This window comes from Labeo rohita, chromosome 1 (assembly GCF_022985175.1).
Source record: "Labeo rohita strain BAU-BD-2019 chromosome 1, IGBB_LRoh.1.0, whole genome shotgun sequence".
Taxonomy (NCBI): domain Eukaryota; kingdom Metazoa; phylum Chordata; class Actinopteri; order Cypriniformes; family Cyprinidae; genus Labeo; species Labeo rohita.
The window spans coordinates 22882196-22895128 of record NC_066869.1 but is presented as its reverse complement, the minus strand read 5'-3'; the positions used below and the strand labels follow the sequence as shown (position 1 = coordinate 22895128).

Here is a 12933-nt window from a genome sequence, read left to right as displayed (position 1 = left end):
CCAACACAACCTGAACTCCAAACGTTGATCTGATATTTTCCAACATCTGGTATATCCAGATCTCTACCCGACGACTTATTGCTGAAACTGTTGGAAATAGCTATACATCTTGAAGGTGTCTGCATAATCTATAGTAGACTTTGTGTAGTTGCTCCTTTAAAGATCGTTTGAAAACTTTACGATTCATACAAAATTTAGTATGATAATCTAACAAAAAAAACTGTAAAGGTTGTTAAAGATCAGAATTTTAAAAACTGTTTTTTTTTTAAATAACAAAATATAATGCTTGATATAATAATAGGGGTAAAAAGAACAGAGAAAAGTTGCTAGCAGAGGATGGTTTCGATCCATCGACCTCTGGGTTATGGGCCCAGCACGCTTCCGCTGCGCCACTCTGCTGTTGGGCAAGTCGCGTCGGTTTAGTGCAGATGAGTTCATCCTTTCTGGTTCTTGTGCGCACATTGCGCGTTTATAGTCTTCTGATTAGTTTTGGTGATTTTGGAGATTTTATCGGTCATTTGTGAGATTGAATGTATTTGAAAGGTTTTTTTTACATACCAGTGAAGACTTTATTATACAATACTTAGGACGATATTCTCATATATGTGTAAGTATTATATATAACGTTGTATGTGTAACTATAAGTTTTTAACACAGTATACTATTTACAATTTTTTAACTTGTATGATTTACTGCGTCGGAAAAAAAAACCGCATTCCCTGACCGGGAATCGAACCCGGGCCGCGGCGGTGAGAGCGCCGAATCCTAACCACTAGACCACCAGGGAGAGCTGTGTGAATGCGTTTATCTCACAGTATTGTACATCAGTAAAAACTGTGCTACCGTTCTTAACATACATGTTGTTTTGTACACCATGTACACCATTAATGACTAAAATCACGCTTATTCGGTTTGATTGCCATCGTAGGTCATTATATTCGCCAAAACAACTAACAACACGGTCTAAACAGTGTTGGGGAAAGTTATCTTTAAAAGTAATGTATTACAATATTGCGTTAGTCCCTAAAAAGTAACTAATTACGTTACTTTTTATGGAACGTAATGTGTTACAATACTTTTGCGTTTCTTTTTAAGTCTGGGCTCGGCTTGCTTGTTTGTTTTTAATATAAAAAGTTATATTTTTCAGCAAATGTAAAAGCCTTTTCACACTAAAAAGTGAAATCAAAAAGCCTCAGGCTGAAGGAAAAGTAAATTCATGTCTGTACAGAAGAACCAGGAGAAGAAACTTCTCTGCAGCAATAAAAAAAAATAAAAAAATGAAGCATAATGAGTAACTAAAGTAATTGTTGCTTATTAGTATGGTTGAATTTAATCATCGAAGATCATTTGCAAAAATATTGGTTAATAAAATGTTAATAAAGGATTTGTGTTAACATATTTATTGCAGGTTCATATTCTGAGTTTGTATTTTAGTGTTTTTATTCATTTTGAGGAATATGTGAATCTGTTTTTTTTATTCGAGTGAGATAAGTAAATGCATGTTTACATTTAGTCTAGAACTACAGTAACATCATGTTTACATGCCTCTGCACTTACTCCCACTTTCTGTAATGCGTTACCCACAACAGTGGGTCTAAATACGTAATAGGAATGAATAAGAATCACATCAGTTTTATTATGGTAATAAAGTCTTTGAAATTGTATCTGTACGACAATACTGTCAGCTCCTTGTTTTAGAAAAAAAAAAAAAACATTTGAATCTTTTTTACCTTTATTTAATATTTGAGTGGTGTAAAAAAAAAGTCTAAAATCCTTTAAGTATATGTAAGTTATTATTTCAGATCATAAAAAAGTTTGTCAGATTGTGTAGTGGTATTCTTATGTTTTCTCTAATGCATGATTTCTTGTACTGATGACTTTAAAAGAACTAAAACTAAAACTATTAACATCAAACAATAGCCAAAAATACATAATTTACATTACCGTTGTCCCACATCCCACCTAAAAATTCACATTGATGGTCACTGCTATAATTATGCGATTGTAAAGGGCAAGTAAAGATTTACTGACTTTTTCCAGGAAATGCACAAGGTTATATGCAATGTGTGATATTCTGAAAGTCAAAAAGTCATTTCCTTTCCCCTCTGTCCTTTCCCGTTTACTACTTCACTACACTGTTTTCTCTCTGCCTTCTCTGCTTGCTCTTCTCCAGTTTCCTCGTCTTCCTCCACAGTGTCTTTTACATGTCCCTCTCGTCTTTCTCTGTTTCTCTGTTCTCTCAGTGCACATGGCAGGCAGTTGACCAGGAAGAGGAGCGAAGAAAGACAGAGAAGAGAAAGGACAGCTCCAATGCCAATCTCTACTTGTCTATCAGCGGTTTTAACCTCTTTTCTCTCTTTCTCCACCCCAGGAGACAAATACACAGCCTTCTCTTTATGGTTGGGAATCAAAACCGCGTGCTCCAAGTCATTTCTTCTGAACACGTCATTACCAACATCATAGTCGCTTGTGGAATTTACCATAATTTGTTCTTCGTCAAAGTTATCATACAGATCCTTGTTGGAGTTGACAAAAATATCAGTCACATCATGCATCTCAAAGTTGGTTTCCTCATTTCCCATTGGCCAAAAGTCCATGTTCAGGTTCACCCTTATCCAGCCAGAGCCTTTAGCCAATTTTTTTGCTTCACTTCCTTTTTGGATTACTTCCGGTTCAACGTGGTTTAAAGTTGTTACACAGGTGGAAACCAGAAGCTCAGCTTTCACAAGAGGCCCTCCGCCATCGCCTTGTGCCAAAATGCGCTGGGATGGAGGAGGTGTGACAGCAACCACAGACTCAGCCAATGAGGAGAGTCGGAGTGTATAGGGAATCCCACTAAAAGCATGTACAGGTATGGTGGTGTCATCATCAAACTGGATCCAAACACTGATGGATGCTTCCTAAAAAAAAATGAATGGAAGAGTGAGGACTAAAACAAGACTGGTAGAAACATTAGTGTTAGTACTTATTATACTTACTTGCCCGTGGTTGTACAGTGTGTTGTGAGCATTTACTGTTGCTGTAACAATAGATGGATGAGATGGGCTGGAATTAATGGACAAGCCAAGCCCTCCAACCAACTGAACTGAGAGGTCACCAGGAGTGACAGGTTCAGAGGTTACAATGACATTAGCACTTCCAAGCACTCCATCCCACTGACTTGATATCACCTTGAAAAACAGAGGGAAGGAACCAAAGAAGACCCATATTTAAAGGGACAGTTTACCAACAAATGAAAATCTTGTTATAATCAACTACATATTGTGTCCTGTAGGAACACCAGAGAACATATTTTGAAGGTCGAACAATAAGTCAGTGGGGTCGAAAACAACACTGTACCTTATTTACTTTCATTGTATGGCCAAAACCAGAAATTTTTAAAGGGGTCCTATTATGCTCTTTTACAAAGTCTTGATTTTGTTTTGGGGGTGTACTAGAACATGCTTTCATGCTTGGTGGTTTGAAAAACGCATTATTTTTAACATAATTTACATTATTACAATACATGTCTCCCAGCTTGGCACTGAAGGCTTGATTAGTTCCAGGTTTAATGAAGGCCAGCCTTCCGAAAACAAAATGTGTTGTGATTGGTTAGCTGTCCCACTGCATTGCGATTGGCGAACAGCTTAGATGGTGTTTCAGAAAGAAGGAAGTCATATACACCTAGGATGCATGGAGGGTGAGTAAATAATACACTACAGTAGTGTTGGGTCCTGTCATCAGCCTGCGAGATCGCCAATACATGATATTATCATGCTAATGTATTTAATTATTTACATACTTAGTTTCATTGCCCGAAACCAGCTCCAGCATAAGGCTAATGCAGCCTAACATTATCAAAGAACATCATCACTGATCAGCCTAGCCTATTCTAGTGCAAGTTTATGCATTTTAAAAAACACTCGCGTTATAAGTGAAGCTAAGGTTGTCTACACTGTATGATGAATAAATCTCTTACCACACACTGCACACATCTGCGGCATGTTACGGCTCTGACGCGCAACCGGAGTAGATTGCGGCTTTGGCATGAGTTTCGACCCCCCTGTACTGCACACGCCTGCGGCGCGTTACAGCTCTAAAGCGGCTACTCTAGTCAATGCTTTTGTGTTTATATCCGACGCGCTGCGGCTGGTTGAAGCGGTTCTCCGCGCTGCATCGCTAAAGTTATGCTAATCCCCCACCTTGTCCCTACCCACCCTCCAACAATTCAAATTTATTTTAATGATATTCTAATGGACAGCATTGTGACATCATTGCATGGGACAAACAAACGGTGTAGTCCAAAGGAGCCGTTCCTTGTAGTTCTTGAAATATCTCCTTTTGGAGTGGACTTTGTCCTGGAGATTTGTAACTTTGTAGATCTTTTTTATGCCCAAAGATACACACCACACACTGACTAAAGTTCAAAAAGTGAAAAAGCATAATATCATTTTTTTTAACTTTAACTTGATTTTCGCAGGTTTAGATTGACATAAATAACATTACATTGAAATTTTTCTGTGAATGAACCCTTTAGGTGTATTTAATTCAGATACCAACATGTACTGATGTAATTCCAGGCTTCAAGCCAATTAGGTGTTTTTGTTTATCAAGAGCTGCAATATATGTGTTTTCTATCCTCAGCCAGTCTCGGACAAGTTCAGTCACATCCACAAACCAATCCGACGAGCCGAGCATATAGGTTGGTTGGCCTTGAGCTGCTGATTGGGCACTGAATTGTGCCAAAATCTGTATAGTGGATCTCTGATAAACTGGTTCACACCTAAAAAAAAAAAAGAGACATTTTGATTTCATTATGATCAATGCATTATTGGAACAGGCTAGGTTTAACATGTTAACATTAGTTCACATGGTCTAACTAGTAAAAATACTGCTGAAGCATTTATTAAACTTAGTTAAGTTTATCTTTTAATAAAATAATTATTAAAATCAAAAAATGTATCTGTTTTATTACATAATGGACCTGAGCCAACATGAACAGTTGTACTTTTATACAATTAACTATAGTTGATGTAAGATGAATAAAAGCTGTAAGAAATATATTTTTCATTGTTAGTCATAGTTAACCCTTGTGAAAAAGAAATGTACTTAACTGTATTAAAGGTAAACTGTAGTGTAAATCTTAAAGGGTGTCAAAGATAGTATTCTCTTTAAAATTTATTTAAAGTTTCTAAATGTATTTCACTTCATCTTTACAAATGCGTAATTAGAAATGCAATTAAATACATGAGATGCAAGTTTTAATAGAAGTAACATGTTTAATATAAATGCTTGTCAGCACATTTGTCAGTATTTTAACCATATGTGAAAGACAATAGAAGTAATCATGAAATCACATATAAATATGTACTTAAGACCATTTAATATAAATATAACTATAATGCATTTTCATTTAATTTCAATTAACATGCCGTTAAGTGACTGTAACATTACATTCAGTAAGTTCTTACTGGTTTGGAACGACATGAGGATGAGTAATTAATGACTGAATTTTTTATTTTTGGGTGAACTAACCCTTTACAGTATATTCCCTAATTAGTAGTCTTTTTAAAACTATGCTTCTTTTGCTACAAGGAATTGCATTAACTAACAAAAACTAATGGGACCTTATTGTAAAGTGTAACCAAATACTGCATACCCGCCCTCACTGTAATAGCTCCAGCCTTTGATGGGACTCAGGACAGAGTCAGAGAGAGACACACGCAGTGGAACTACCGGAGCCCACACAGACAAACACAAAGAGCCACTGAGCATCCCCAAAGAAAACTCCAGCTCCACACAGATGCTGCCCCTTCCTGATTCACTCCCATCCACAAAAATCACAGAGCAATCATCAGACACCTGCCAGACAAGAAAAAAAGAGCAGTCAGATGAGTTGATATATTTCATGAATTAGACCTGAGCTTCTCTGAAATCTTTATACCTTGACAATATCTTCATTGTCTGAATGACACTTCACAGCTGTGGTAACATCTGATACTTTGCTATCAAGGCCCACTGCTAGGACAATGACAGGAAGTGACACGGGCTGGCTCGTCAAAATGGCTGTGTTGATAATAGTGTTACTCTGCCAATGAAAAGAATAGGATTTTAGTAAACACCATGTTCTTCCTGTTCTTTACACATATTACATTGTAGAAGTGTAACATTTAAAGGGGTCATCAGATGTCCAATTTCCACAAGTTGATATGATTCTTTAGAGTCCTAATGAAAAGCCTATGACATACTTTGGTTAAAATTTCTCAGTGGTAGTGTAAAACAACACCCTTTTTACCTTGTCAAAATCAGCCTTTTGAGAGAGAGCCGTTCTGTTGCATGTTCCTTTTAATGCTAATGAGCTCTGCTCGCCCCGCCCCTCTCTTCTGTGGGTTGATGAGCCGTAATGTTTACTTTAGCCGCATTTATCCACGAAACGTGCTAACTAGCACATTATTAAGAAAGGTGACTTGCAAATATGCATAAAAAACCCTTATAATCACTTCAGCTGTAGGTGAAGCTGCATCACAAATTATTTGCATGAACACAGACACATTTATGTAGATCGCCGGGCACATTTTCTTCCAAAAAAACAGAAGTAACGTTAATCCACTGCGTCTTCAGTGGCTCAGATGTTGGGAGTAAATGATGACTGCTACGTTCATTACTACATCCATCAACAGAACACCTTAATCGCTCAATTGGTGACATTCTTGTCTTCCCCTGCACTGGTAGTTGACACAGTGGCGGTCGGACTGTTCTCAGCTCTGCTCGTTTAGGGCAGGTCTAAGGTAAGACGCTGGTGTCAATCAACTATCGTGGGAGTGGCCTTGGTTGGTGTGATGTCACACTGACAAGAAGCTGAGAATGGCCTAATTTGTAAAAAGGGATATTACCACTGGGTGAATTTTAATCATTATATGGTGGTTGTGTACACACACTGTCAGTGCACACTTATGTTCAAACAACATGTAAAAGTGAGTTTTGCATCCGATGACCCCTTTAAGGAATGAACCTCAGGCCATCCAAGATGTAAATATGTTTGTTTACTGAAGTAGATTTGTAGAAATTTGACATTACATCACTTGCTCACCAAGGGATCCTCTGCAGTGAATGGGTGCCGTCAGAATGAGTCCAAACACCTGATAAAAACATCACAATAATCCACAAGTAATCCATACCACTTCAGTCCATCAATTAATATCTTGCTGTTAAGGAGGTGCAACTTTAAGCAAAAGTTTGAAGTTACAAATATATTAATGATGGATTTGTTTATTACAAACATGCAGGTTTTTACTTCACTAGACGTTAAATGTTAGTCTGGATTTGTATGGATTACTGTGATGTTTATCAGCTGTTTGAACTCTCATTCTGATGCCACCCATTCACTGCAGAGGATCCACTGGTAAGCAAGTGATGCAATGCTAAATTTCTCCAAATCTGTTCTGATGAAAAAACAAACTCATGTACATCTTGGGTGACCTGAGGGGTAAGTAAAATATTCTCAAAATACACCTTTGAGTAGTTTGCCAGGAGGATGTAAGGAATCGATCATCTTAAATTTTGTAAATGCTTAAATAATAGACTAGTTGATACGTAGAATCAATGTAGAATATGCATAATGGAAATCTTTACAATATACCTCTGTGATGGGGGCAATGCCCACCACTTCTCTGTCAGTAAAGGAGAAAAAGCTTGTTGCTGCCCCGTGTGGTGATACTGCAAACTTGCGTGTTGAGTACTCCACCCACCAGGTAGCAGTGACAGTCATCGCTATGCCAAAGTTTCTGTGTAAAGCCTCAAATGAGAGACAGGATACCTGGCTTAGAGCGTTAGTGCTGTAACAGAAGGAAAGTGACAAAGACAAAAATGAAACATAACCATAACTTACTGACCTGCCTGCATGTGTTCACACAGTATAAGATGAGAAGTAAAGTCAATAACTATTCCTCTTACCCAGTGCTGTCTGGATGAGTACCAGTGCTGTGGCTAATGATGGAAATAACATCATGTTTTGAACCCGTTGTCCTTTCTACATTAACCATCCACAGGTCAGAGTTTGTGACAGGATGAACCATTAAAGACAACAGTCCTTTTTTGACTTTAAATCTGGAACAAAAATATACAATACATTATAGCATAAAATGTGCTGAGAAAACTGAGTTTGTAATAATATTAATGTTACCTGATGGTCAGAGACTCCACACTAAAATTTGCCCTTAGGTTTACTGACACTCTGACTGGTTGTCCAGCTCGTACAGGCCCTTTGCTGTAGACAATTAGCACATTGGAATCCAACCAAAGTTTCTCTTCCACTTGTCTATCTAAGCATTCAGAGCTCTGCTCTGTCTTGTTGACCTGTTGATCTTCAAGTCCCACAGGACCAATGTAGTACAACTTCCTCTCGGACTGCTGCAGTACTTCCTCCACACATCGAGGAGGTCCGACTTTAGGATTGGACACAATGCCAAAGGAAGAGTAGTAGAGCTGAATTTTATCAGACTGGCCCCTGAGTCCTCCTGGAACATACGGATGCCTTCTCCCGCGGGTACGAGAACGAGAGCGGTTTCTGCTCAGGTGACGTTGCTTGAAAATCTGGTCTACATTTGCCTTGATGTTTTGAATAGGCTCAAACCAGTTGTTCGAAAGTGTCAGAGTGACCACACACAACCCAAAAGGTGGCTGAGAAGAAATGAAAGAATACGAAGTAGATTCCAATATATACAGTTGAGGTTAAAAGTTTACATACATCTTGCAGAATCTGCTAAATGTTAATTATTATACCAAAAGAAGAGAGATTATACAAAATGCATGTTGTTTTTTATTTAGTACTGACCTTAATAATTTAGTTTACATAAAATAATAATTGAACAGAAAATAATAGTTAAATTTATAAAAAATGACCCAATTCAAAAGTTTACATACACTTGATTCTTAATACTGTGTTGTTACCTGAATGATCCACAGCTGTTTTGTTTAGTGATAGTTGTTCATGAGTCCCTTGTTTGTCCTGTGCAATTAAACTGCCCGCTGTTCTTCAGAAAAATCCTTCAGGTCCCACAGATTCTTTGTTTTTTTCAGACTTTTTTGTGTAATTGAACCGTTTCCAACAATGACTGCATGATTTTAAAATCTATCTTTTCACACTGAGGACAACTGATTCTCATTTGCAACTATTACAGAAGGTTCAAATGCTCACTGATGCTCCAGAAGTAAAAACGATGTATTAAGAGCCGGAGGGTGAAAACCTTTTGAATTTGAAGATCAAGGTAAGCTAATTTTAACTCGTTTTGTCTTCTGGGAAACATGTAAGTATCTTCTGTAGCTTGTGAAGGGCAGCACTAAATGATAAAAATATGACATTTAGGCAAAATAAGAAAAACGTACACATCTTCAAAGTTCAAAAGTTTACACCCCTGGCTCTTAATGCATAATTTTTCCTTCTGGAGCATCAGTGAGCATTTGAACCTTCTATAAAAGTTGTATATGAGTCCCTCATTTGTCCTCATTGCGAACAGATGGTCTCAAAATTATACAGTCATTGTTGGAAAGGGTTCAAATACACAAAAATGCTGAAAAACCAAAGAATTTGTGGGACCTGAATGATTTTTCTGAGGAACAGCAGGCAGTTTAACTGTTTAGGACAAACAAGGGACTCATGAACAACTACCACTAAACAAACAAACAAAAAACACACACAGCTGTGGATCATTTAGGTAACAACACAGTATTAAGAATCAAGTGTATGTACAATTTTGAATGAGGTCATTTTTATAAATTCAACTATTATTTTCTCTTCTGGACTATATATAAACATCTTTTATCTGAAATATCTTATTTAGGTCAGCACTAAATTAAAAAAAAACAAAAAAACATACATTTTGTATGACCCCTAATATTTTAGTAAGGTGCAAGGTGACTCTGCAAGGTGTATGTAAACTTTTGAGCTCAACTGTATATCAGTCAACATTTTGGAAGTATTTGATCAAAAACACAGTAAAAACAGTAATATTGTGAAATATCTTTTTAAGTCTGAGGTTTATTTGACACTTTTTTTTATAGAAATCTCTTATAATACTGTCCTGATCCATATGTGGGGTCTTTAGTACCTGAGTGATGCAGGAAGCTTTCTGTTCTTCAGTCTGTTTGAAAGCGTGGAGAGTAGCGCAGGTTCCTCTGTTAACATCACCCCTCATATGAAACAGCACTCGCACCTTATACCGCTCTTCTCTGTCACCCTCTATTTCTTTCACAATGGTTTTAGAAAGGAGTGATGCAGTGAGAGATGGAGTAAGGGGAGGAATGGGTTCAGACATCACCTTGAGAAGAAATCAAGTGGTAGGAATAAGTAACTTTAGTTATCTTTGAAGTGGAGATAAAAGTCATTAACCATAATTAACACTGCAGTACCTGTGTAATGGTGTAGGAACCAAATGTAGCACGGAGAAGAGGTTTGGAGGCCGTTCCAGATGGAGGCATGAGCAACAGAGACTGGGTGAAGGTGAAGGGGCTGGAGTTAGTAAAAAGAAAGCCCAGATCAGCCTGAGAGAGGGGGAGAGACTGCCATGGTGAGGGAACAGCGACCCGGACTGAAAGTGATGGGGAGTGTGGTGTCTGACAATGGGCTTTTGATAGAGAAAATGGAGAGTTGGACTATTAGTGAAATTAATAACAATTGCTTTTATTATTTAAGCAGTGGTCTCTCATTCTAACAACATAAAACTTTAATTTACAAGATGTGTAAGTACAAAAATGTTCACACTCTTTTGATTCAATTCAAACTTAGTCTGAGAAACTTCACAAGAATTTCATAGTGCTCTACAGATTATTTTTCACTTCAAATTAACATTGAAAAAGAGTTTAAAAAAAAATAGGTTAAGGACATAACATGAAAAACAATTTTAATAATCTAAAGTGAGTTGGCGATGCATTGAAAACCAAGAAATCAACGCAATTCTCTCTCTAACATGATTTTGAGCTTAGTTTTGAACAGCAGATGGCACTGAACGCTTTAGTAACAGCTGTACTCTGCTTGCTTTCAATTTCTATACACACACTTGAACCTAAAATGATCTTTCATAAAGTTCGAAAAGTTTAAAGCAAATTACAAAGGTGTTCACAGTGGGCTGTTTACATTAATCTTGCGTCACAAAAGCATTCTGAGCTGAGGTGTAATAGTTTTCACAATGCGTCATCAGTCAGCGATCTTGGTGGCACTGAACGTAAACAATGCCACTGAACCGAACGAAACTCACATATTTTGCGGATTACTGCTGCTTAAAATGGTCAATTATTGTCAAGTTTTAGGCTGTACTAATCGGTCGGACCCGGGAAAAACATTTGGAGTACTGTAGACTGCCAAAACTCATAACAAATCAAGGAGAACAGTGCAAAAAACTGTCTGAGGAACAAAAGGCATTTGTGGTTGGCCAAACTGAACCAGGATTTCCAGAACAAGAATCTTGACATCATGCGTGTTTGTTCTTATCATTTCTGGTGAAATATTAGGCTAACATCTTAATTAATACTGCTCGTACATATTTTTACCACCCATTAACTTTAGTTTGTCGAAATATCGAACACTTTCCTGCTTACTAAGGCTTGATATGATCAAGCAGCTTCCACACGTTTTTTCCCGCGGTTTAGACAGCATAAATTAACAGAACAACGTATTCAGTAGTACATTAACAACTGCAATCCATACTGTTGTTTACATCCGAGTATCTCCAAAATGGCCACGCACCCGGGTAACTGACCAAACTGTGACATAAGCGCAAACATGAAATACATGACGCTCTTCTTCATGAGTATTTGAGTGTGCAGTTAAAAACTAAAACTTCATTCGCGATGCATTCAGAGAATCTCAGAATCGATCCACAAATCGCGATGCATCAGTTTATAGTAGCAACCCTAATCTAAAGAATTTTTTTCCATCATAGAACCTTTTCTGCAATGGAAAGATTCCTTTGATGTTAAAGGTTCCTCATGTAACTCTTGATGCCAATAAAAAGCTTAATTTTGTGTATTTTATGCAGTGTTTGGTGAGAGTAATAAAAAAGTCAAACTTACAGATGATTATGAGTAACTGAAGTGTTACCACTTTCATAATAGAAGACTTCCATTTGAGTCCAGAAAGACTCGCTACATCCATAACACCCTGTAACAATAAATTCTTCTTAGTCAATATAAATAGTGTCAAATTTTTATTTTTATTTTTATTTTTTGAGTTTCTTCAAAGGAAGAGATTTGTAGAAATTTAGCATCACTTACTCACCAATAGATCATCTGCAGTGAATAGATGCTGTCACAATGAGAGTGCAAACAACTGATAAAAACATCACAGTAATCTACACGACTACAGTCCTTCAGTGAATGTCTTACAAAGTGAAAATCTGTTATTAAGAAACAAATCCATCATCAAGGCATTTTAACTTTAAACCATTGCTTCTGCCCAAAATCCATTATAAGTCCATAATCCATAATAATGCTTCCTCCAGTGGAAAAGTCCATCCCCTCTCACATCAAAATCCACAGACATTTAGAACAGTTTTTAGTTGTAAACAGAGCTTGATCTGTGCATATTTCTTTCCTGATTCAGATGAGATTACTTTCTGACTGGAGAAAGCATAATATGAAGTGATGATTCGTTCTGCTGGAAGAATCAATTTAAAATTAAAGTGTCATGATGGATTAGTTTCTTACAAATACACAGCTTTTTGCTTGAATTGATAGACTGGGGTTCACTTGGATCAGCTGTTTGGACTCTTATTCTGACGGCACCCATTCACTGAAGAGTATCCATTGTTGAGCAAGTGATCTAATGCTAAATTTCTTCAAATCTGTTCTAAAGAATAAACTCATCTGCATCTTAGATTACCTAAAGAAGGTTACATTTCCAGGAAATGTTCACTTCTGGGTGATCTATTGCTGTACTATCATCCATTAAAAATACTATTT

General features: G+C 37.2%; 1 protein-coding gene and 1 non-coding gene across 2 annotated transcripts; both read right to left on the bottom strand.

The window, feature by feature from the left end:
- Window positions 1-715: 715 nt before the first annotated feature.
- Window positions 716-787, bottom strand: trnae-cuc (transfer RNA glutamic acid (anticodon CUC)). Its single transcript has one exon. It is a non-coding gene; the product is annotated as a tRNA-Glu (tRNA).
- Window positions 788-1614: 827 nt separating this feature from the next.
- On the bottom strand, window positions 1615-12129 carry tmem132a (transmembrane protein 132A). The gene is made up of 11 exons (XM_051112237.1): window positions 12046-12129; window positions 10387-10601; window positions 10086-10295; window positions 8162-8658; window positions 7933-8085; window positions 7619-7814; window positions 5924-6067; window positions 5639-5841; window positions 4540-4762; window positions 2979-3170; window positions 1615-2900 (listed from the first exon to the last, which is right to left on the bottom strand). Exons 1-11 carry the CDS (start codon window positions 12125-12127, stop codon window positions 2082-2084), a joined length of 2934 nt encoding a protein of 977 aa, XP_050968194.1. The 5' UTR covers window positions 12128-12129; the 3' UTR covers window positions 1615-2081.
- Between the last annotated feature and the right edge of the window lie 804 nt (window positions 12130-12933).

Bases quoted from the DNA above. Each gene is read 5' to 3' on its own strand.
- tmem132a (XM_051112237.1), bottom strand. From the start codon at position 12,127: ATGGATGTAGCGAGTCTTTCTGGACTCAAATGGAAGTCTTCTATTATG. The intron at 10,602-12,045 runs GTAAGTTTGACT...CTCTATCAAAAG, and splicing joins TCAGTTACTCATAATCATCT to CCCATTGTCAGACACCACAC. The intron at 8,086-8,161 runs GTAACATTAATA...TTTTTGTTCCAG, and splicing joins GTGGAGTCTCTGACCATCAG to ATTTAAAGTCAAAAAAGGAC.